At 57.5% G+C, this 22,928-nt stretch overlaps 2 protein-coding genes across 6 annotated transcripts in view; one reads left to right on the top strand and one right to left on the bottom strand.

The window, feature by feature from the left end:
• The first annotated feature begins 480 nt into the window (after positions 1-480).
• On the top strand, positions 481-3,532 carry LOC125755019 (collagen alpha-1(II) chain-like). The gene is made up of 3 exons (XM_049109441.1): positions 481-1,159; positions 1,394-2,532; positions 3,176-3,532. Exons 1-3 carry the CDS (start codon positions 481-483, stop codon positions 3,530-3,532), a joined length of 2,175 nt encoding a protein of 724 aa, XP_048965398.1.
• Positions 3,533-3,758: 226 nt separating this feature from the next.
• MYO10 (myosin X) overlaps positions 3,759-22,928 on the bottom strand; it is a 195,609-nt gene continuing 176,439 nt past the window's right edge. For all 5 annotated transcript variants that reach the window (XM_025436397.3, XM_049109422.1, XM_049109424.1 and 2 more), the window contains 14 exons: positions 22,511-22,606; positions 19,398-19,491; positions 18,541-18,596; positions 16,704-16,846; positions 16,249-16,443; positions 15,020-15,177; positions 12,445-12,568; positions 11,715-12,012; positions 10,870-11,077; positions 9,934-10,070; positions 8,872-8,992; positions 8,139-8,591; positions 6,176-6,367; positions 3,759-5,162 (listed from right to left, as the gene is read on the bottom strand). In XM_025436397.3, coding sequence (XP_025292182.1) covers positions 5,061-5,162; positions 6,176-6,367; positions 8,139-8,591; positions 8,872-8,992; positions 9,934-10,070; positions 10,870-11,077; positions 11,715-12,012; positions 12,445-12,568; positions 15,020-15,177; positions 16,249-16,443; positions 16,704-16,846; positions 18,541-18,596; positions 19,398-19,491; positions 22,511-22,606 — 2,377 coding nt within the window. In that variant the 3' untranslated portion in view covers positions 3,759-5,060. The remainder of the gene's footprint in view (positions 5,163-6,175; positions 6,368-8,138; positions 8,592-8,871; positions 8,993-9,933; positions 10,071-10,869; positions 11,078-11,714; positions 12,013-12,444; positions 12,569-15,019; positions 15,178-16,248; positions 16,444-16,703; positions 16,847-18,540; positions 18,597-19,397; positions 19,492-22,510; positions 22,607-22,928) is intronic.

The following is a 22,928-nucleotide window of genomic DNA, read 5'->3' as shown; positions in this document are numbered from 1 at the left end:
GCCCCCGGTGCCCCGCTGACGGCGACCTACAAGCCAGGCTCTGCTCAGCGCCGCTCAGGACAAGTGACGGTGGAGGCGGCTGTGCCGTGTATGCTGGGGGGAGGCCTTTCTGGACCGGACCGTGAGCCTGAGCCGCGGTGACGAGGGCTTCTCCTCCTCCTCCTCCCCCTCCCCCTCCGTGCAGACCCCAAGGGAGGCCTGGGTTCGCGGCTGCGCTTCCCGCGGGGTCCCTGTGGTGCCAGCTCCATGGAAATTCACTGCTAGAAAGTTCCCGAGCCTGCGGCCAGTGGCCAGCAGGTGGGACTTGCTCTTTCTCGTGAACCGGCGGGTTCTAGTTTAGACGTCGGTGTCCTCGGAGTCCAGCCTCCCGCAGGAGAGGCCCGAGCGAGCGCAGCCCCGCGTCTCTAGTGCGTCCTAGGTCTGCCCCCCCCCCCCCCCCCCCCCCCCCCCCCGCCCAGCCTGTTTTCCGCTGCGAGAGCGATGCTTAGAGTCCGAGGCTTTGCGGCCCACCCGCCCCTTAGCGGGACCCAGCGTGGGGACCCTCCTGAGCTGGCCCGGGCGCTGCAGTGGCCTCCAGGTTTTCTCTTAGGTGCTCCGTGTTTCCGGGTCTTCACGCTGTGCGCGGTGGCTGCTGCCGGACGGGGCTGTGGCCGGTGCTCAGGGCATCTGCCCGCTGGCGACCCGCGGCCTCGGCTCCTGGCTCTGCAGGAAGGTGGCCCAGGAGCGGCGCTGACCCAGCGCTGGCCACGGCCGCCGACAGCGGCTCGTGCCCTCGCCCGAGGGGCCGTTGTGAGTCGGTGGCAGCCGGCGGGGCCCCTCGCAGGCTGGGGGCTGGAGCGGCCTGCAGGCTCCCCCCGGGTCTGGGGCACAGCCGGGCCCCTGGGGCGCTCCTCTGCCTGTGGCTCCCGGCCTCCGAGGCGGTGGCTCTGCGGTCCCCAGAGGTGCCGGGGCCTCCCGTGCCTGACTAAGCCTGGGGAGCCGCGGCAGCCCGGGCCCCACCGTCGGACCCCACCTCCGGGGGACGGTGTCCGAGGAATCCGCAGGTCGGCGAGGGCACCACAGGGACCCCTGGCCCCGAGGACCCACGTCCCTCCCCGCCCGTTCCTCAAGTCCAGCCAAGCCGGGACGCAGAGCTGCGACCGGGACCCCCTCCTGAGCCGTAAGTGCCGCTGGCCTGGGACTGCCCCTGCCCCCCGCCCTGGTTCCCCTTCGCGCGACGGTCCCCACGACCGTCCAAGGAGGACGGGGAGCCCGTGTCGCAGGCAGAGGAACGAGCTGGACTTGCGGAGCCACCGCAACAGGCTCACGGACACCCGGGCGGGTTTGCACGACTAGTTCCCGGCCCAGGCCCCCGGGACACTCGGGGGGGCTGGGGCGGGGGCGCCGCTTGCAGAGGGCTGGGGCCGGTGCTCCGGAGGCGCCCGCATCTCGCATCTCGCATCTCGAGGCCGAGACGGACCGACGGTCCCGGTCCGGGGACGGTGCCGGCGCCCACCGCCCCCCGTGGCCCCCGACGTGGCCCCGCCGGTGGCGCAGGCTGCTGGGGTCCTTCGGCTCCAGAGGCACGTGTCGCAGAGAAAGAGCGCGCAGGGCTGTGGCCTGTGGCCCGGGCTCGCCAGCTGCGCCGCCGCGGCCCCCGCCCCCAGCGCCTATGCGGGGCCCAGGCCCGGGGCCCCACCGCTCACCGCGCCCCCAGCCAGGCCCCAAGCCGCGCGACACGGTCCTGGTCCCTTTGGAACCCCGCGGAGCCGGGGCGCGGCCTCCCGACCCAGACAGTTCAGTGAAGAAGTCGACGGGGCCGCTCGGGGTTGGGCAGGTCGCTGCGGCCACCTCGCCCGGGTGCAGACGCCTGCTCGGTTCCCTCAGCGGCATCAAAGGCACCCACGGGCCCACGGACTCTTGGACTCTCGGACGGACTCGCGGACTCATGGAGCCTCGGACCCACGGACTCTCGGACGGACTGACGGACCCACGGACTCCCGGACGGCCGCCGTCCGAGCCCCAGAGCGGCCGCAGGCCCTGGGCTCCCCGCGTGTCCCGCGGGCGTCGGGCGCCCCCTGCAGCCCAGCCCCCGCCCCGCAGACGCTCCCGGGGGAGCCGCTCCACCTGCAGGGCCCGGCCGCGCCGCGACCCCAGGGCGACCTCCCTCCTGCACAGGCCCTCGCGGGGCACCGGCGCGCCCGCCACTGGGAAGCCCTTCACGGCTGCGGCCTCCCGGGGGCCACCGGGGGCTTCACGTCGGCCTGGCGGGAGCGCGGACACCCGGCGGGAGGCGCCGACCCACAGGGGTGCGGGCGGGGAGCGCGGGGGGGCGGGGCCCGCACGGCCTCTGACCTGCGCCCCACCTGCGGCTCAGCACCGTCCCCCCCCCACCCCGTGCACGCGGCGCTTCTGTCCCCCCCGCCCAGGGAGATCCGCGCCCCGGCCACACCGCGAGAGCAGCTCCAGGCCCCTGCTCCGGCCGGAGATGCAGGAGGCGGGGGTCCTGGCGCCGGCGGCGGGAGGGCGGGGTCTGCCCCGGCGCGGCCTTGGGTCCGGGACGGAGGGAGGGACGGAGGGAGGGACGGAGGGAGGGACGGAGGGAGGGACGGAGGGAGGGACGGAGGGAAGGACGGAGGGAAGGACGGGGGAGGGACGGAGGGAGGGACGGAGGGAGGGACGGAGGGAGGGACGGAGGGAGGGACGGAGGGAAGGACGGGGGAGGGACGGAGGGAGGGACGGAGGGAGGGACGGAGGGAGGGACGGAGGGAAGGACGGAGGGAGGGACGGAGGGAAGGACGGGGGAGGGACGGAGGGAGGGACGGAGGGAGGGACGGAGGGAAGGACGGAGGGAAGGACGGGGGAGGGACGGAGGGAGGGACGGAGGGAGGGACGGAGGGAGGGACGGAGGGAAGGACGGGGGAGGGACGGAGGGAGGGACGGAGGGACGGGTGGCGCGGGGCCAGTCCGCGCGGACAGAGGGCAGTGGGGGCTGTGGTCCCTGTGGAACAGGTGGACGCAGAGCCCTGAGGACAAGGGACAGCGGAGACGGTGGCTCGGCTTGCGACTTGCGGCCAGTGCGCCGGGTGGGCACGTGGTCTCCTCTCGGCGCCCGCTGCGCCCCCTCTGACCCGGTTATTTCTACATGAAACCTTCGAACAGGGCGTAAGCCTCGGCTGAAGGCCCAGGTGTGCAGACCCACGGAGACGCCGCGGAGACGCTGTGCGTGCGCCTCTCGGCCTCCAAGCGGGTCGCAGGCCTCCGCCAGCTGGGCCCTGGGCTGCAGCTCGCCTTCCTGCTCGCCTCACCTGCGGCCACACCCGGTCGGCGGCACCTGCCTTCAGGGACCTTCCGACCCGAGGGGCAGGGGTGCGTGGGCCTCAGTGGGGCGACCGTCCAGGGCTGCGGGGACCAGCTGCGACCCCTGCCCGAGCCCAGCGGGCTCTTCGGTCCGTCCACACCGCCGACCTGGGTATCCTCCACGGGGAGCACGGGGCAGGCACGCGTAGGGCCCGACTCCACAAGGAGACATTTTGGGGGTGAGACCATGTGACCTGAACACAGCAAGGCCTTCGTTCCGGATTCCACGGGATCCTGTCACCTTCTCCGTCCCTGGCGTCCTGCTGTGTGTCTGAACGAGCAGTTGAGGTGTCTGCGCGCCTGAGACCCGGTGGTCAGCTTAGGGAACACGCAGCGTAGACGCATTAAAACCAAACCGACCACAAAACCCAAACCCCACGAGGTGTTCGAATCACCCCGATCAAGAAAACACACTGCACGACGGCTGAGATCCTTTATTGTCAGACTGTGCTGGAGCCAGCGAACAAGGACTTCTCATGGCGATCCCGGAGAGATAAGGCAATTGTTTTTTCTTTGTGGGCGGACTTAGTTGGCCTGAGTCTTTACAACTTTTCCATATAAAAATAAAAGTCCAAGACCAGATTATTTTTCTTCTGGTCATAAACGCCGATTTATTTACAGGCACTGCGTCAGATTACCATCATAACCTTGGGATAAAATGTATTTTCTTAAAGTCTCGGCATTCATACGGTCAGGGTTGAGATTTGCTCGCGCGTTACACGCCTGGAGAAGGCAGCTTTCCCCACCCGACCCAGCACGGCTACGTGGTCATTAGCCACCTGGAGCGACACAAACTGACCTTCAAAGAAACGGTTTTTAACTTAAATCTTTTAGGAACTAAAGCTTCCAAAATGACTTCCAATGGTTCTAAAGACGGCGTTGGAGTCAGAGTGGTTATAAATACAATTCCTTGCGTGGGCCACCTGTCTGTCCACAATACAGCAGACACAGGGCACAGACCTTGCTACATGTAAAACAAAACAGGGTCAACTGTGGTTCCCGAAGTACAGCAAAGACAGGGAAAGCCAGGACTCTGGTCTGTTAATAAACCCCCTCACAAAGTCACAACCAAAGAGCAAAACTCTCAACTATTAAAATATACAGACAGACTGTTTACACCATTGCACATCCTCTTCCCTTTGCTTTTAATGCTCATGAGACGATTAAAGTGATGAGTTTGAACACATGCATGCGGGGCAAGCACACAGACGTGAAAGAGGAAACAGAGAAAAAAGTTAATATATGTCCACGAGGAAGGCTGCCAGCAGCGCTCCAACTAAACTGTCCTGTCCCCTTGTGCTCCCTCTGTTCCCCCCCTCGCCGCCCCCTCACCTTCCTCAAAGCGGGGAAATCGGGTGGGAGGTTAGTGCAGAATCGAGGGGTCGACACCCCCCTCCCAGGCTACGTGTCCCCTGAGTCATCCGGGGGTGCTTCCCTTCAGTAGCACAGCTAAGGCACTTCTGGCTGCTTTGGCGGCAGCGGGGGTGGGGGGGGGTCCTCTCTATTTTAAGGCATGTGTCATCTAAGAGTAGTAAAGCTTTCGAAACTGGGCTGTTAAGGTTGACAGCTTAATACGGGATCATGGAAACGGACGGGGCGGAAGGACCCTCGGAGACCCCTGCCCGGGCAAGGGGCTTCCAGGTGCCCCGGCTCTGAGGCAGCGGTGGCGGCAGCCAGGAGCGGCGCATCCAGACACGAAGACACGGCGGCTGAGGCGGCCTTCACCTGGAGCTGCCCTGGCTGCTCACGGAGCGCGACGTGCTGTAGCGTTTCTTCACGATCATGCTGATATAGGCTTTCATGAGCTTGGCCACGTCCACCACCTGCCCGGGGAAGCAGAGTCAGCACGCGGTCGGAGTCCCCGCCAGGGCCCCGTGCCAGGGCCACCTGCCTGCCCGAGTCCAGGACCGAGAGCTTGGCGGCCCTCACCTGTTGCTCCAAGCGTGGCTTTTCTGAATACAGTGTGCACGCCCGGTGGCTCTTGCACCCGACCGAGGGCTCCAGCCTATCGCGGGCGCTGCCATCACCAGCCCCACTTAATACTGGCTGGTGCACACGGGGTCCCCACCGTCCACACGCCGGGGGCAGCTGCTCCTGGGACGCCGGCGCTGCCCCTCCCTGGGGCCTGCACCCCTGCCCCTTCAGGGACCCTGCCTTCCATGTCCCTCCTCCCTCCTGACCTCACCCCACGTCTGTTGGCAAAGTCACGGTCATTCCGTCAGGCACAACCAAAGACCCCCAGGGTGGCTCCCTCGTGTCGCCGGGTGCCTACCGAGTCTGGCAGCTGGCGCCTGGGACCCTCCGGTCAAGGCCCGGACGCCTGTCACTGCTCAGCCCGCCAGCCTCACCCCTCCTGCATAGTGGCCGCGGCCCTACTCCGTGATGACAGCAGCATCCACCTGTGCCTGCCAGCAGCTCCCTGAGTGGAGCCCTCAATTGGCTTCCCAATGGGCCATCACGAGGACACCCTACACCTCCAGAGGCTGTGATTCCGTGAGCCAGAGTCAGCAGCGCCCAGGGTGGCTGCCCCTGTTCCTGCCAGCTGGCGCCCTCACTGGCACAAGGCTGTCTCGCCCCACTGCACACATCTTCCACGTGTGCCTCGGTTCCCTTCCTCCAACGAGTGAGACCCGCTGGTAAAGGAGAATCAGGCTTCTTGGCCCCAAGAGTAGAGAAGACCCTTGGGGTGATCCCGCTTGGGCCTCGGGAGGCTCAGCGGGGAGGGACCGCCGTGCTGAGCTTTCACGTGTGTTAAAGCAGAACAGGTGCCCAGAAACGGGGCATCGCTCCGGTCCCTTGTCAGGGCCACAGGGGGTTCCCTCGGGTCGCTCCTTACCTCACTGGTTTCAAAGAGCAGCTCCCTCTCGTCGACCACGATCTTGTACGTGTTTGCCAGCGGCGCCCCGAAAGACAGGATGTGCTCGTACTGGAAGACCTCTAACGGCCTGCCCTCCCCACGCTTGTACACGGAGACTGCGTCGGCGCTGACGCCCAGCCAGAGGTCCTGGGGGAAGCCGCCTTCCCTGCACTGGGGATGAGCGGGACACCAGGGGCAGCAAGAAGCAGAGAACAGGGAGGCGGAGTCAGGCCCTCTGTGCGGAAGGCCAGGCACACCCACGTGTGTCCTGTGCCGGGGACGGATAGAGGGCGTGGGCTCCCTCCCGGGATGTGCTGGCGGGTTTCTGACTAGGTTTCCCTAACGCCCAAGGTGGGTCGACCAGCAGGTGACTCCTAACATCGCACCTGTGGAGACCTTCCTCTACCCATCATCCAGGGAGCTCCCGGAGATGCCGGGCTAGGGAGGGTGACCACGGCTCCCCAGCAAACCCGGCAGCCCGAGCCCACGTCCCCTCCCTAGCTCGGCCTCCGATCCTTTCCAAACACAAAAATGTAGGTAGGATCAGAGGAAAATCCTCCAAATCCCTCCATGCTGAGCCGTTTGGCTCCTTGACAAGAGGCCGTGGAGACCTCCCTCGAGCAGAGGGGAGAGGAAAGTCCCTGGAGGAGCGACAGGCTTCCCTGTGTGGATTGGTGTTGGAAAGGAAACAAGGCCCCGACGTGGGGAGGAGCACCCCGTACGGCGGCAGGGACAGGGGCAGGGACACCACACAGGACGTGTTGCACAAAGCGTCTCATTTATACCTCAAAACAAACCACACTGAACCCGCCAAGCAACCAGTGTCCGATGAGAAGCCACGACGGGGTCTCGGGATACGTGATCATCAGTGGTTAGGTTTCTACAGAGGCTCAGCTAAAAGCCATCGGAACCGAACATGCTGAAGGGGATTGTGCTAAGACAGCCGGAAGCTCCTCTGGCCGGGCCGGCAAGCCTACCCGTCAAGGGACAGGGAATCATAGTTTAGGTTTTGGGGGCCACGTGGTCCCTGTCCCGTCTACTCAATGCTGCCGTTCTTGTGTGAAAGCAGCCAGAGGAAGGAAGGAAGGAAGGCCGCCGCGTTCCAGCAAGTCGTCCTGGTGAAGGCGGCAGGGGTCGGGGCGCACGCTGCCAGGCCTCCATCTAGAGGCAGGAGCGCTGGAGGACCTGCTGTCAGTAAAGGGGCTGCTTAACACCCGGGGAGGAGTCATCACAGCAGGTCCTGCTCGTGGCCAAATCCCGTTTGTGACACAAATCCTTCCTCGGACAGAGATTCACGGGGACAACCAAATGTAAACTCCAGGTACAGTGGACCCGTGAACACCCTGGGGCCGAACTCCGTGGGTCCCTTACGTGCGGGTTGGTCTTTTTTTTAGAAATACAGTAGAGGCTGTATTTCCTCTTCCTTGGGACTCTCAGTATTTTCTCTTCTCCAGCTTTACAGTAAGCACGGAACACGCAACAGGCTAAATGGGTCGCTGGCAGGGCGGTGCAGGCCTAAGTCACCCCGCAGGCAGTCGCGGCCGACTCGCAGATTTCCAGCCCTCACAGTGTTCAAGGGTCAACGGTATCCAGAGTCACTGATTTCATGTACATGGCTCAAAAATATTTTTTTAGATTTTAAAAGCTGATTTTCACCAGCACTTTCTGATTGGGTCTACCTGTTGCTTCCAAAGAAGGAAGTTACCGTGAGCCCTGAACTTTCCGTGCACTCCTGATACCATGAAATCCTCCACTGCGGGGGAGGAAAACTGGGTGGGGGGGGGGGGGGGCTCTGACCACAGGGGCAAGAGCACCTAGGCCCCGCCTTGCTCCCTGCCCTGGGCCGCCCTCCCACCCCCAGCCCTACACCCTGGGCCGCCCCCCCGCGCACATGCGCAGTCAGCCCAGTGCACCGGAGGAGCGAGGGGCGGTTGGTCCTCACCTCCACGTCGAAGAGCGTTGACCCGTAGCCCGGCCACTCCTTGATCAAGGCCATGTACTTGGCCATGGCCTGCTCCTGGCCCACCCCCTGCAGCTTCTTCCATTTGTCCACGATGCTGGCCCGGGCCGAGGACACCTCCTCCTTAATCCACATGTCCAGCATCTGCTCCTCCTCTACCTTCTGCCGGACGACGGAGCCCGTGCGGAAGCTCCGCCTCAGCGTCCCCTCCAGGAAGCTCGTCCGCCTCTTCTCCAGCCGCTCACAGGGGGTGAAGGTCTTGGTGGCCTGGCTGATGCGGGCCTTGAGCCTCTGCAGGGAGTAAACGTCCTCGAGGGGCGGCAGCGAGGCGTGCGGCGAGTAGTCGCCCTGCAGGTACTGCAGCCGCAGGGCCGCCAGGACCTGGAGGTTCTCCTCGGGGGCCGGGTAGTGGCCGCGGATGACGGCCTCATGTGCCTGAATGGGGTAGGCCGCAGGGTCAGGGCGCACTCGCCCCAGCCCCACTTGCTGTGCCCTCACCCCCTTCACCTGACTTCACCTCCCCACAGCACAGAGAGCATCTGGCACACGTGTTACCCCCCAATCTCTTCCCCAACCCCCGCTAGGGCAGTTCTGGGTGCAGCCGCCCCCTGCATGCGCGCCCCACTCCTCGGCACCAACCACCAACTCAGGAGGCCTATGAGCGCATTTGTCCCTGCTCCCCTGCCGAGGAATCCGTTTGGAAAGCTCCTCCTACCTGTTCAAACATAAAGGCAAATTCCACGCTATCTTTTGGCACGTTGTCCGTGTCCAGGAAGCAGTAAAGCTTGAAGTAGAACTTCCAGGGCAGGTCCCCCACCTCCGATGTGGCCGCCAGCCTAAGACGGAAGGCAAGAGGGGCTCAGAAAGCAGGAGGAGGGATGGCCCTTCGGTGCCACGAGGCGCTGACCCCGGGGGCTCGCTCCAAGGACGCAGTCTGTGCGAGCCCAGGTCCCGGGGCTGCGGGTGCAGAGCAAGGTGCAGCTGGCTACCAGAGTTCCTCACTAGGGCACTTGGCCAGAATGAAAGTCACGCTTCCACTCTGGCCCCACTTTAAGGCAACACACAGGCCCCCTCAGGTAAACTGTGCTGACCGCGTATTTGCAAAGTGCGCAGCCAGAGGGGCCCGGCGAAGCGCGTGCGGAGTCCCTCCAAGTAGAACAAACGGGCTCCGTCCTCCTTCCCTCTACTAGCCCTCAAATAAATACTTACAAAAATTGACACGATCGGTATGGAGGCTGCGCTCACGTGGAACAGAAATACCTTTCGTGTTCTTAGGGGAACTTAGGGGAACGTCCTGGATCATGTATTACAGGTCCGAGAGCTATAAACTGCAGCTTGAAGAGGGTATGAGTTTGCTTGTGGCTAGCCCTGTTTCGAAGCCAATGACACGTAAGCAGCCTGGAACCAGGAGATTCCAAGACACTGTGTACAACGGGGACCTCGGAATGGGGGTGGGGAAGCACAATGGGGCGCTAGAGCCTATTTGAGACCGTGGCTTTACTTAGGAATCAAGAAAAGCAGCAGGGAGCAATGACAAATTAACAGGAACTCAGGACGTCTGGGGGGCACGGTCAGGCAGGGGCCTGGGGTCCTGGGATTGAGCCCCACATGGGGCTCCCTGCCATGTTCTCTGTCTCTCAAATAAATAAAATCTTTTTTCTTTTTTTTTTTTTTAAAGGAACTCAAATGCCTACTGAAGCTAAAACAGATGGCAAATTCAGATCCTCAACTCTTGCTCTTATTTTATCTGCTGACACTTTAGGGAGAAGGAACTTACTTTTCAAACTTTGCTAACACATCGGCTACGATGGTTCTGCTTTCGATGGCTTTATCGACGCTCCCATTGTACTCAAACAAGGAGAACATGTTCCTGCTGTCCTCCATGGCGAGGCCTCTGATCAGCTTCTCCACCACCTGCAAGACACCCCGAGGCCTTGAGCTTCCAGCACGCTGTCCTGGGTGCCTTCACCAGACCCCAAGGGCTGCGGGCACAGCGCACAACGCCCCCTTGAACTGTGTGGCCACCTAGAACCTCAAAGGGGCTGTTTCTTCAGTGTTCTCGAGAAATCAGATTTCTCTGGTCTTTGTGAAAAAGAACACAGAGCGTCTTGCCCACCGGAGGAGAGACAGATGCCGGGCAAATTTCTTGCAAACCCACACCAGTCGGAAAAGTGCACAGAAACTGCAGCCCTGTCTTTCATCTGGTACATTCATCCACTTCCAAGAAACAATGGCTTCAACCAATGTTTCCTCTTTTCGCACTGGAAGCTTTTCTGGGTTTTAGTCCTTCTTTTACCCAATTTGTTTTATAATGCTAAACGTAGGTTTAAAAAAAAAAAAAAAAAGGAAATGTGTACCTCCAGCCCATCCTTCTAGATATTTGTATGGCAATCAGAGGCCCCTTAACACGGAGATGCTACAGCAAACCTGTGTCGTGCACGTGAGCTCCACAAGGCCGCTCCTCACATCAGCAGGATTAGGTCTCCGATGTTTCAGCGCCAGCTTTATTTTTGTGCCTCGACTCATCTTTGATACATATCTTTACCTCTTTGTACCTGAGTTTGGTTGTGGGTCACACCTTGTTTACCGAGTGGCTGCACTACGCAGCCCAGAGCTGCCCGGTCGCCATCCGACCACGCGCCACCTCCGGGACTTACAGGCTCTGGCAGTTAGGTACCAGACGGCACCAGCAACGCAGGGGCTCGTCCCTCACCTCGCCGGCTGTTGTGTGGGAGTTGATGGTGATCTTGCACGAGCCTCCACCATGGCAGTACACCGTGGACGTCATCTCCTGCCTGTGGATCAGGGCTTCTATTTCATCTCGGGAAGGCACAAACTCTCTGCATTTGGTTTTCTTGAGCGATTCATAAATGAAGAGGGAGTATTTTTCCATCTCAGTTCCTGGAAACTGTTCCCGTATCCTAGGAGACAAACACTTCACTGTTAATTGCTAGACTGTGGCTGGCTGGCGTCTGGGAGCTGGGCTGCTTCAGGCAGCTGCCAGCCTCAGCCGCCCAGGCCCCCTGTGGCGCGGAGCAAACACCACTCACTCTCCAGTGGGCCTGACCCTCCTGTGCAGGTTTTGTTTAAAAGCAAAAAAAAAAATTCCCAAAGAGCCAGTGCCATAACAGGGAGCAGCTCTTGATGCCAGCTAGCTCCCCGCCGCAGTGCTGCTGGGAGTCACGTCTCATTCCGTCGGACGAAAACAGTTTTTCCATAGTTCACCAGAGTCTGAATCACAGTGTTTCTACCCGTTTTGGTCTGAATCAAAATACCCAGGCGTCCCCCCAGTCCACTCATACAGGCAGCGGTAACTACGTGTACTCAACGTCATCAACATCAGGACACCACACTGACAGGGGCCCAGTGCCAGTGCCAGCCTTGCATGTGGCTCGGCGTGGGGACGAGGACGCCTCCCCTGTGTAACCCGTGCCAGGGACCCACCAGCCTGACCTGGAGCCCCTGACCACACCAGGTGCCTTCTGTCTCACAGCCTCTCCTCTGAGCCACGACCCACCACGGCACCTGTGGGACTGCGCTGCCTGGGCCACCTCCTACCTTCTCAGGTGGAAGCGGAGGTACTTGAGGATCCCCCGGCTCGGCAGGAAGGTGCAGCTGAGACATGTCAGGATCTGCCAGCTGCACAGGTTGCCCACACTGCCTGGATGGGGCACTTTGTTGGTCTGCTTGATGAGCTGGCAATACAGCTCGTCTCGCAGAGGTCGGAGGTCATGCCCGGTCTGCAGGATGCCTTGGATTATGGGAATGGGGTCAGACATGGATTCCAGTTGCTGGAGGGAATTGAATATCTTGATGGCTTCATCCTGAAGGGTCGTGTAGCCCTTGTCCTTGAGCACTGGGTAGAGACAGAACACAGAAGTGTTTACACCCAAGTCTGCACAAGGGGGACACTAAGCAGCACACAAAGGGAGGGCTGGGGACAGTGACGTTCCCCGAACCTTTGCGTCAGGGGAACAACACCATCAGGACACAGAGGTGGGCAGCGTACACCACTGAACCATTTTACCCCACAGACCACCCGAGCGCTGGTCTGTGGCCAAGCAGGTTCCAGATCTGTAATGTCAGGTGTTCAGCATCTGGCTCTCTGTACGTTCAGGTGGCTCTGAGTTCACAGGGAGGGCTGGTGCTTCCTGACTCCCTTTAGAATTGCTCTGTTCGCTCGACCATCCCTGTACCAGCGCACACAGCAAGTGCCAACGGGACACGGCTAAGGAGTGACCAGGAGGACGGAAGAGCGTCGCTGGGAGCACGGGGTCGGGGGACTCACGGTTCAGGTTTATGTCTCCGTAGGGAAGGGGCAGCAGCGGCGAGTGCAGCGGGTGGTGTGTGTGGCGGAGGATGGGGTTCCGCTTGTAAATCTGCTCCACCACGTCGGAGTTCAGGCAGTTCTCCTTGGAAGCAGAGGACCCAGTCAAATGAGCATGCAAGCTCATCCGAAACGTGTGTGTACAAGCACAGAAGCATCTGTATTCTTTTTTGTGGTTTTTTTGTTTGTTTGTTTGTTTTTTTAGTTTTTTAAAATTAAACTTTTTTTTTTTTTAGACAGAAGGTGAGTGAGCATGAGCGGGTGGGAGGGGCAGAGGGAGAGGGAGAGCAGGTCAGGCTGGCTCCACGCACGGAGCCCCCGTGGGGCTGGGGCTCACAGCCCTGAGACCGTGACCTGAGCTACCCAGACGCCCCACGCAGGAGCACTCCCCGGAGTCCAAAGCATCCAGAAGCCTCAGGACTGTGGTGAGCACAGGCACTGGCTGGTTAGGGAAGTGTCCAACTCTGGATCTCCGGTCATGAGCTCAGGGTTGTGGGCTCTGTGCTCAGCAGAGAGTCTGCTTCCCCTGTCCCTCTTGCTCTCTCCCTCTCTTAAATCTCTCTAAAAAAAAAAAATTCATGCATGAAGATACCCACAGTCTGCGTTTGAAGACAAATCACACATTTTTCTTACACACGACCCTTCCTCTTCATTTCACGTATATTTTCCCACATTAAAAAAAATACCCCCCTGAGATTATATATATTTCAAAAAATTAAAGATTTTTTTTGCTATTTAGCCATCAAACATTTAACCAAACCATGTATTTTTTTTATCTGTAATTCATATAAAAATATATATTCTGCTTTCGTCCTTTAGGTGTATTCTCTGTATACCTGAAAATTATACTTGGTGATAGGTTATTATTGAGACTGTTCAACATGCCTGCCTTCTCTTTTTGGAAATTTAAGAGCTCCTTTCATGGAAATTCATCATGTATTTATGCTCCTAAAATGTTAAATTGGGATTCAAGGAAGGCAAAGTTCCTTTTAGAACGTTAAATAAACAGGAAAGTTGAAGGAGGGGCAGTGAATCATTCTATCCTGGTAATTTCCACTATGAAACTTCTTTAATAACACCTGATTGAAAGCCAAAGGGGGGGGGAAACCCCTCAACTTTAATTATTTCAATGATTTTATATGGACTAAATTAGGGCAACCTGATTTTTTAAAAAGGATTGTTTCATATTTGGAAAATATTATCACTCTTTTAACGACAGATTTCAAATTAGAGACTCTAAGAAGAGGTAAGATGTAGCTTTGAAGAGAAAGTTCAGCTGATGTGTTTTCACTCCTTTCTCAAAAGAAAGCTTCAAAAAAATTTTTTTAGAGCTAGACAGGAAGTTGCTGGCATTCGGCACCCTGGGTCTTGTGCAAAGCTCTGCGGAGTCTTGGGAGAATAAATGACCTAGTAGAACAGCTCCAAACACCCAGGACACAGCCCACCTTGGAATCAAGGGGCAGACCCGGATTCGAGAGAAATGACCTACGAGGCCTGCCCCCCGTAGCAGCGTCGGGCCTCTCCCCTGGATCTGATGAGCTAACGCCCCCGATGAGGACCAGTCAACGCCGCCTTGCTATCATTCCCAGATCCTTTCTGTCACTGCTCCAGCCCTTTCCCTTGTATTGGGAAAATCTCTGATGGGTAACTTAGAGGAACGGCAGTAAAGATGATCCCCATGACCTGGTTCTGCATCAGGGACTGACCAGCTGCGTGAACAGCGCAACACAATACTCCGCATTCTGTTTCCATTCCTGAAAAATAAGCGCGGTCTTCCCCGTGCATGGCTGCTGTGTAGTTATTCCTTGAATGTAGACTCACCGGGCGATTCATGTTTATGAAAAGGAAATTACAGTTTAAATCACAGTTTCAGGTCGACGGTGGTCCAGAGACTTGGACGCTTCCTGTGAGCTTGGAGGTGTCTGATAAAGGCGTTGAGTTCTCTAGACAGTCTAGGCTGCGAATCCACTTACGTGCTCTAGTAGCCGTACAGTAAGAGAATTGCTGGTGTTCCCAGAAGGTCCCCGACCCAGGGCTGAAGGGGAACGTGTGACGCAGCAGGTCGTGGCCTGCACAGATCACACCCTGACCCTGAGGTGAGGAGCCTACGCCCCACACCTCAGGCCATCTTCCCTCTGTCCACAGGGCCCATCACTCGGGTTTGCCTCGGCAGCAATATTTGATGCCCCACGGAGGCGAGGTTTGTTTTTAAAGATTTCATTTATTCTGAGAGACAGAGAGAGAGGCAGAGACCCAGGCAGAGGGAGAAGCAGGCTCCATGCAGGGAGCCCAACGTGGGACTTGATCCCGGGACCCCAGGGTCACATCCTGAGCCGAAGGCAGGCACTAAACCACTGAGCCACCCCGGGATCCCAAAGAGGTTTCTTTACTGTAAAACTTCACCTAAACTGCAGCATGAGATTTCTAAAAGCAGCGACGTTCCAACACGAACGTCATCTAAAGTTAGTTTTGATTATAGAATAAAAATGGAGCTTGGCCAACGTCTGGATTCCCAGGGTGGGACTCAGGCCCCTACCTTGATGTCCTGAATCAGCTGCTGGGTGGGAGTGTCGATCGGGGCCTTGGTGTCCGTCACGTTCTGGATGGCGCTGGACCACCTGGTGGCCTCGTTGAGCAGCTTGGTGTACAGGCGGTAGCAGTGCTTGCGGCCGTACACAGTGATGTTCCAGTAGCCTGCGGCACAGTGTGACGGCCGTGTGAACCCCGGGGACGGCCGGCACTCACGGCCCAGGAACCCAGCACCCAGCACCCTCGGACCCCATGCCCTCTGCGACGAGTACACGCCCAATCCCTGAGCACACCAGGCACCCACATGCCCGACCGCATGAGGGCTCACAGCTCAGAGGGGACCAGGTCCAACAGCAAACCCAGGCTTAGAGCTATAAATGGGGGCGCCGGGGGCTTGCCGGGTTAGCCGTCTGCTTTCCGCTCAGGTCACGGTCCCGGGGTCCCCGGGTCCTGGGGTCGAACCCCCACGTCAGGCCCCGTGCCTCCCGCTCTGCCTGCCGCTCCCCCTGCTTGTGCTCTCTCTCTCTTCATCAAATAAATGAATAAAATCTTATTATACATAGAAAACGGTCTGCTTTGCTCTGAACTATATGTGGCTGTATATACTGCATATATGTATACATATGAAATGCTACCATTTGCTCTGAAAGAAAAACAGGCATAGACAGAGTCGCTTTCACGGCTCTGGAACCAGAGCGAGAGCGCCTCAGCCCCTGACGTTCGTTCCTCTGTCTTCCCGTCACATTTCCTTTCCTTAGCGCCCCTGTGAGAAGCCCTCTTGCTAAGCAAGCAGTCTGTGTGCCCACAAACAAGCGGGCATTTGGAACAGAGGAGCGATATTTAAAAAAAAAATAAAAAAGAAAAAGCACAAAATCACAACTAGCAACAAAACTAAAACAATCCAGAAATATTTTCATGATTCAGACAAGAAAAAACTACGCTAACATGACTGCTCTTCATTGCTCGAGGTTCATGAGCCCCCGGGGACCCAGGGTTTAGCTTCTGGGGGCCGCGTTAGGGCTCTCCCAGTGCCAGGCTGGGAACCCTGAGCCCAGAGCCGACACGGTCCTGGGAGCATCCAGGCAGCGCAGGGAGGCAGGCCCTCCGTTCCCCGCTGTCCGCCCGTGTGCACTGAGCTACCCCGCGGGGCTCCAGAGGGCGCATTGGCGAGACGTGAGCTGCTGGGGGGGCACGCGGGGGCATGCGGGGGCACGCTCATTCCCTCGCTCTCCTCACCTGTCTCCTTGAAGATCTTCTCGTCCGGGGGTACCACCGAGCAGAGGCTGTTAAGGACCAACGTGCCCAGTTTCAGAGCATTCTTCTCGGAGCTCTTGTAGTAATCCAGGGAATTGTGGGTCAGCACAAACCACCGCTTCTTGAGCTTCAGCGAAGACATCTTCGGGCTGTTCTTGCCTTCTTTGTGTAACCAGCCTGCAAAGATTCAAGCGTCCGATAAGAACCACGAAGGGAAACACCCAACAGCAGGTAGCCCGCAGGATACTGACAGGCGGGTCCTGCTGCCACATATTTGCTAGAAAGGGCCACCGCCACGTCTCATGTGATTTTTTTTTCTTTTAAAGCGACTTCAGGAGTCTCGAATTCTCACAAACACTGCTCCCATGGGAGACGCCACAGGGTCCCTGCCAAGGGAAACCGAGCTTCAGGACTGAGCCAGGCATGGCAGCAGTCACCTCTCACGATAAACTCCTGGCCTTCCACTCTGGTGTCGCCCTTGGATCTCTGCAGCAGGGTTATCCAGTGATGCATCTCCTCTGGCGTGTCAGCGTTGCAGTGGAGCACCCGGTTGGCCGTGATGATCACAAACGAGTTGGGTCTGCGCAACGGGGCGAGAAGGAAGCAAACAGCCTTAACTCGACTGGCGGCACCAGCCGTTCGAACTGAGACCCAGACGCCGGTCTCCTGGCTCAAGGGTCACAGGGGTTAAAAACCGCGGTGCCGCTCGCGGCTCAGGCCCAGGCAGATGTCGCCCACTCCCGCAGGAGCTGCTTTATGCATCACTGACCCTTACACTTGGAGCAACACACTCTGGAGGCCCTCCAAGGGGAAACACTGCCTCATGCAAAACTTTCCGGATGACACTGGGTTTGGGGGGTGGAGAGGGCCGGGGTTGCTAAATAAGGAGACGGTGCAGGGAAATCCTTTTGGGCGCCTCTCCAAAGTAACTTTCTTCCTGCCCCTGGGTCCTGCCTGGGATGGTGCTGCCGAGGGGCGGGCGTGCAACGTCGGGCAGCAGTAAGAGGACATTGGCAGTGGGGGAGCATGGAACATCTGACACGATGGCTGACGCCTGCTACCAAAGCCACCCTGGGCCGTGTTTGCACAGCGGTCTCACAGAGGCTCATTTCCCAGTCGGGGATCAGGGAATGATGGAAATGCACTTTCTCCCTCCTCCCTTTGGCCTGGCAATGCCCTGCATCGGTCCTGGGCTCCTGCTCCTGGGCGGTCCTGCATCAAACCACTCAAACTAATGACGGTGAACGATTTCTTGCAGGTGCTCGACTGCTGACTGTAGCTAAGTGCTGCAGAAGGTCGAGAAAAAGCAAGATTCCCAGGACTGGAGTAGGCAGACAGGTGCTCCTTAGAAGTAAGAGACTTTTCTAAAGCTGACGGGAGAAGGACGGCCACTGGAGGGAGAGAGGGGCCGAGGCGGGGATGGAAGGTCCTACACGTGGATCCTCATGTGCCCAGCCTGCCGGAGCAGAGGAGACTGAGGGAGACACAGGTCGATATGGCTAGAACCTGACTGTCAGAATGACATCTGCACGACTACTGACAACACACACTTGTCAAGGCCCCCGAACCAGGTGCGGGGTGGGGCGGGGTGACACCAGGCGATGGGTCTGGGGTTCCGAGGGGCCTTGGTCAGTGGCCCGATGGAGACTCCAGGTCATTCTGCCTGCTAGGCGCTGTTTTCGTTGTGAGTAGGAATACGTCTCCACTGGCTTTCTAAAGCTGCGTTCCTGAAGGCAGCAGCCAATTTTCATTCTTACTCAGAATTCAAACAGCAGCAAAGGAAAATAGAGACGATGAAGACAAAGGTCAGTGGTACAGACTCCTGAGGCCATCTGCCTTCGAAACACGCTGGTGCAAGGGCACGGATAAGGTGGGGACGTCAGGGAAGAGCGTCTGTGGGTTCATCAGTGTCCTATGTCGACGTTGCCACCAGAGCCCTCTTCAAGTTCATCACTGAGTCTAGAAGGGGAAGGGCACCCTCCCCATGTTGAATACTGTTTTCCTGCGCAGGCGTGGTCTTCCTCTAGGCAGTCTGGGTTTACCCCTGTACCCAGATGGAGAATATTCCTCCGGTGTGAGTGTTTCTCACTGTCCCCTTCCCCAACATCCCGAAGGTACCCAGAGAGGAGAACTTCCCGAGGACACAAAACTGGCCACAGGGAACGCAGCCTGGGATGGAGCAGGCCACCTGCAGCTCAGAATTGGCTCACGGCCCAGGAGCCTGAGCCCTATGGGGGCAGGGGGGCTGCTCGTTAGAGTCACATCCAAACTTACCTCTCGGGGCTGTCGGAGGCGCACACAGAATCAATCAGCCCCACGTCCAGCGTGCCCTGAAAGGGAGCAAAGCCGGGGCAAGAGACCCGTGTGAGCTCCGCGCACGCGGCCATGATGTCCCTCCCCAGACTACGATGTCCACAGGCACGCAAGAAAACCCCCGTCCTGTCTGTGTGAACTGCACAAGCGGAGAGTCCCCTGCACAAGCGAGGCCCCCATCCTGCTGCTGAGCCCAGCCAGCCCCTACGCAGGGCACGGTCTGCGGGTCAGTCGCTTAAGAGAAAAAAGTCGATTAATTAATCTATCTTTGTGCTTAAGTGTTTTAAGCACTTAAAACACTTTAATTAATCTATCTTTGTGCTTAAAACACTTTTGGTGAGAAGGGTTTATAAACTTCTTTCAACCGTACAGGTTTTCTGGCTCACAGTACGGTCCGTCACCAAACTCTAGACAGACTCTAAGAAACTCTGTACGTTGCCCTCAGGAGAAATTACAGCCTTGCTCTAAAATAGGACCATCCGGTCTGTGTGCATCTAGCATGCAGTGAAGACGGAAAGAATGCGAGTCAGAATTCGCTGAGTCCCTTGAAGGAATGTATGCTGTACTTCCACGGTTTCATAAAACTCAGGAATTTTTGGGGGGGCGGTTCTTGGAATGTTTAAAGTGGGAGGGCTGGAACCTAGGACTACTACCATCTTCTTTCACTTACTCTCTTTTCTGCAGGATCTTTAAACAAGATAGTCCTGGTTTTCTCTTTAATTGTTACTCTTGTGGTTGAGTGCCCAGAACCCCCAGCGCCCTCCCACGCCTGCGGGGACGCCCCTCCCCTACCCCCCTTCCCCGCAACGCCCACGCACCACGGCATTTTGCGGGTTGGCCTGCTCATCGTGCATCTCCCGGATCTCCTGGTCGGTGGACGCGTGCACCTGGCTCAGCACGCTGAACCACTGGCTGCAGGGAAGAAAGCGTGGGTCAGGGGGCTGACTGCTGCTGGCAACCAGCACCTGGCACCCTTCTTGCCACCTTCTCTGTGAAAACGACATTTCCTCTGGGCGACTTGGTTTTTCACGTGCCTACACTACTCACGGGTGAAGGGGGGCTTCACGCGGCCTGCAGCGGGCAACGCCCAAGGGCCTGTAGCTGCCACCTGCTGCAGGCTGGGACCCATGAGACACCCTCTCCTCCAGCCACCCCCAGACCTTGCGCAGGTGATGAGCACGGGGAGGAGATCCTCAGTTACATCAAGGATCCTTACTGAAGATGTGACCTATAACCTCGGGAATATTCAAGTGCCTTCCATTTTTTTAAAAGTGAATTGCAGGGTAAGAAGGCCAGTGATGTCCGGGTACCTCCTCAAGGTGGCCCCTGAGGTACGTGCCCCGCTCACTCCAGGATGCAGTTTCCAACCACCTGATAGATAGATGAGGATAGATGCATCCTTCCTTCCCTCCCTTCTTTCTTTCTCTTTCTTTTAAATGTTTTAACTTGTTTGACAGAGTGAGAGAGAGCACAAGCAGGGGGAGGGGCAGAGGGAGGGGGAGAAGCAGACTCCCCGCTAAGCAGGGAGCCCAATGCAGGGCTCGACCCCAGGACCCCGGGATCATGACCCGAGCCACCCAGGAGCCCCAGGTTTTCTTTTTCTTTTCTTTCTTTCTTTCTTTTTTTTTTTTTTTAACCTGATACAATTTCTACGTAAGTATGAATAAAAACAGAGGAGAGCTGGAAACAGGAAACAATTGCTTGAAGCAGAAAGTGCAAAGTTATCTTGACCTGAGAACTCCTCTATCTTAACCTGAAATGAGCTTTCTCACTTGCAGCCCCATTAGAGTCAGACAATAAAGGAAAACAGGCCCACCCCAGAAAAGTCAAGCTGAACAAAAGCTGTGATGCAACTAGAAACACAATACAGGCTTGAGGAGAAGGACCACAAATATCCACTCGTCCGTCCATCTGTCCATCCAGCATCTATCAAGCAACTCTAAAATGTGAGAGGTACCAGATGTGAGACGCTACGACATCCTTCTCCCGCAGGGGCTAAGAAGACCAGTAGGTACAGCGTGTACAGCACTTGGTATAGGGCAGGAGATGTGAGCAAAACATGCGCGCCTGCCTTTACAGAAATGTCAGTCATGCCAGGTATCCACAACAAGGCACTAAAATCTATCTCCTATGATCCCGAAGGAGAAAAATGTGACCCAGGGGCTTGAAAATAGGCAACATATACAGATTCTTTGGGAACCCAAGGGAGACGTCTCAATGTAAATTTGCTTCATCAATTCTGATGAACTCAAAAGCAAGACCTGAGTCACTGCTTCATGAAGCTCAACAATTCCCCAAATCACTGAAAAGCACACGAGTTCAAGATGCAGGTAGGCCACATGGGATCTCCCCCTCTCATATGCATGCACACTCAAATTTGCACATTTCTCCTCTTGAGTCAAATTTAACTTCATCTGAGAAGAAGTCTTAAAAAAATGTGTCCTCCTGGTGAAGGGAAGAAGTCCCCTGCTAAAACATCCCAGATGTGGGGGCACCTGGGTGGCTCAGTGAAATGTCCAACTCTTGATCTCAGCTCAGCTCAGATCTTAATCTCGGGGTCATGAGTTCAGGCCCTGCCTGGACTCCACACCCAGTATGGAGCCCGCTTGAAAAAAGTCCCAAATGTTAAATTTAGCAGGTTGATTATGGCATCAAACAGAGAGGATGGCTACCAAGCGCTGGTCCTATAATTCAACTGAAAAGCTATGGGCTTTCCCTGGACCCCAACCAACCCCAAGTGGTCTCCAGGAGGCCCAGATGGGCTATAATTCCAGGTTTGCTTGTTTTTCCAGTCTGTGTCATCAATTATGGATCTAAGCAGGGTTTTCATGCATTCCCATGGGAAGAATTACTCTTTGCCCTTAACGCTGTTACCATGGTGTTGTATCAACTCAAACGTTCAAAGGGCAGAGAGAGGGGTAGTGAGGCACCAAGAATTCGTGACAAAATTCTAATGATTCCCAAGGTCAAAAGTAAGGGTTTTAGGCTGAAGATGCTCTCTGGCGTTGCTCAGAGACGACAGGTACCTCCAACACAACCCTGGGGCTCACAAAGCAGCAGGAGCAGACCAAGAGACGCTCTCCTGTGTCTCCTCCCCTACATGACCCTGTGATCTATCACACTGGGGAGCTGATACCAGTTCGCTCGTACTTCATTCCACGTCCCCCCTAGAATGGAAACTAGGAACATGAGACTACTTGGTTCGGCCAATGGACACCAAGCACACTGTCCTTTGAGTGCGGTCACCAATCTAAGTTCTTGAAGAACCATGAGAAACGTGATGCCTCGGTTCAGCAGGACTGAGCTGCTGTGACTTCACCCTTCCTCGTACCTGGGTCTCTACTCTGTGAGATGCGGTGCGTGGTAACAGTGGTAATAGTGCTACTACCTCGTAGGCAGCCGTGAGAATTAAATGAGGTGATATACGTGAAGCGTCTCAGAATTTTGCCTGAAATGCGGTAATTCTCTAGGCATCAACCATCTCCTGTCCTACCGACTTCACAAACACCTAAGTGCTGGTTGTCGCTGCAGCGCTATCGTCTACTTAAACAACTAGTGGCTGATGCTCCTGCCCTCCCAACCTTTCAGCCAACACAGGCTGTTCCCTCCCTTGCAAAGCTCACAAACTTCCAGAAGGTGGGCTTTGAGCTCTGGGTGGTTGCATGGTTTGCACACGCTGCCCGGGACAACCGAAGCCGGAGCCGCGGGAACACAGGGTCCCATGCAGCAGCACCCAAGGCTGGAAGTCCTGGTCGGCGTGCGGTCCTCATACCACCCCCACCCCCCGGGACCAGTCTGTCAAGTTCGTGATGCTTCAGCCGTCCTAACAGAAAAGCCCAATGAGAAAATCACGCACAGTCTATCCAGAGCCAGCAGGGAGGCGCCCAGGCCCGAGCAGGAGTGAGTGTGGCGGGCGCTGGCGGCATCTCACCTGGCATCCTCCGGGGATTCAGCGATGAGGTGGAAGGTCCTGTCGGCCATGATGATGTCTATCCCGTTCTCCTTGCTGGTGTTATCTATGATCTCTCTGCAAAGCAAGAGCACCAAGGCCACATCAGGACCAGAGTCCTCAACACTGAGTGGAAAAGCAACTTCACCACACTAATGACTGGATTGGAAACTGTAACCGAAAAGCCAAACACCTGCTTCAGCCTTGTTTTTTTGAGAAATGATGCAGATGCCTGTGGTGTCCGGGGGAGCTGGGCTCCTCCCCCTTCCCGAGATGGGGAGGCTCGGGCTGGAAGCAAGGGCAGGTGGGTCCTTGACTTCTCTAGTCTCGCGCCTCACTCGGCCTCCCCGAGGCTCGGGACGGCTGCCCCCCTCTGGCCCGCACCTTCCTGCTCCTCTCA

This window comes from Canis lupus, chromosome 4, assembly GCF_003254725.2.
Source record: "Canis lupus dingo isolate Sandy chromosome 4, ASM325472v2, whole genome shotgun sequence".
Classification (NCBI taxonomy): domain Eukaryota; kingdom Metazoa; phylum Chordata; class Mammalia; order Carnivora; family Canidae; genus Canis; species Canis lupus.
This window is presented reverse-complemented; position numbering and strand designations above follow the sequence as displayed.

Excerpts from the sequence above, each read along its gene's own strand:
- LOC125755019 (XM_049109441.1), top strand. The coding sequence starts at position 481 with ATGCTTAGAGTCCGAGGCTTTGCGGCCCACCCGCCCCTTAGCGGGACC. Across the intron at positions 1,160-1,393 it reads CCGGGACCCCCTCCTGAGCC|AGGGCTGGGGCCGGTGCTCC; the intron begins GTAAGTGCCGCT and ends CGCCGCTTGCAG. Across the intron at positions 2,533-3,175 it reads CTGCCCCGGCGCGGCCTTGG|ACCCACGGAGACGCCGCGGA; the intron begins GTCCGGGACGGA and ends CCAGGTGTGCAG.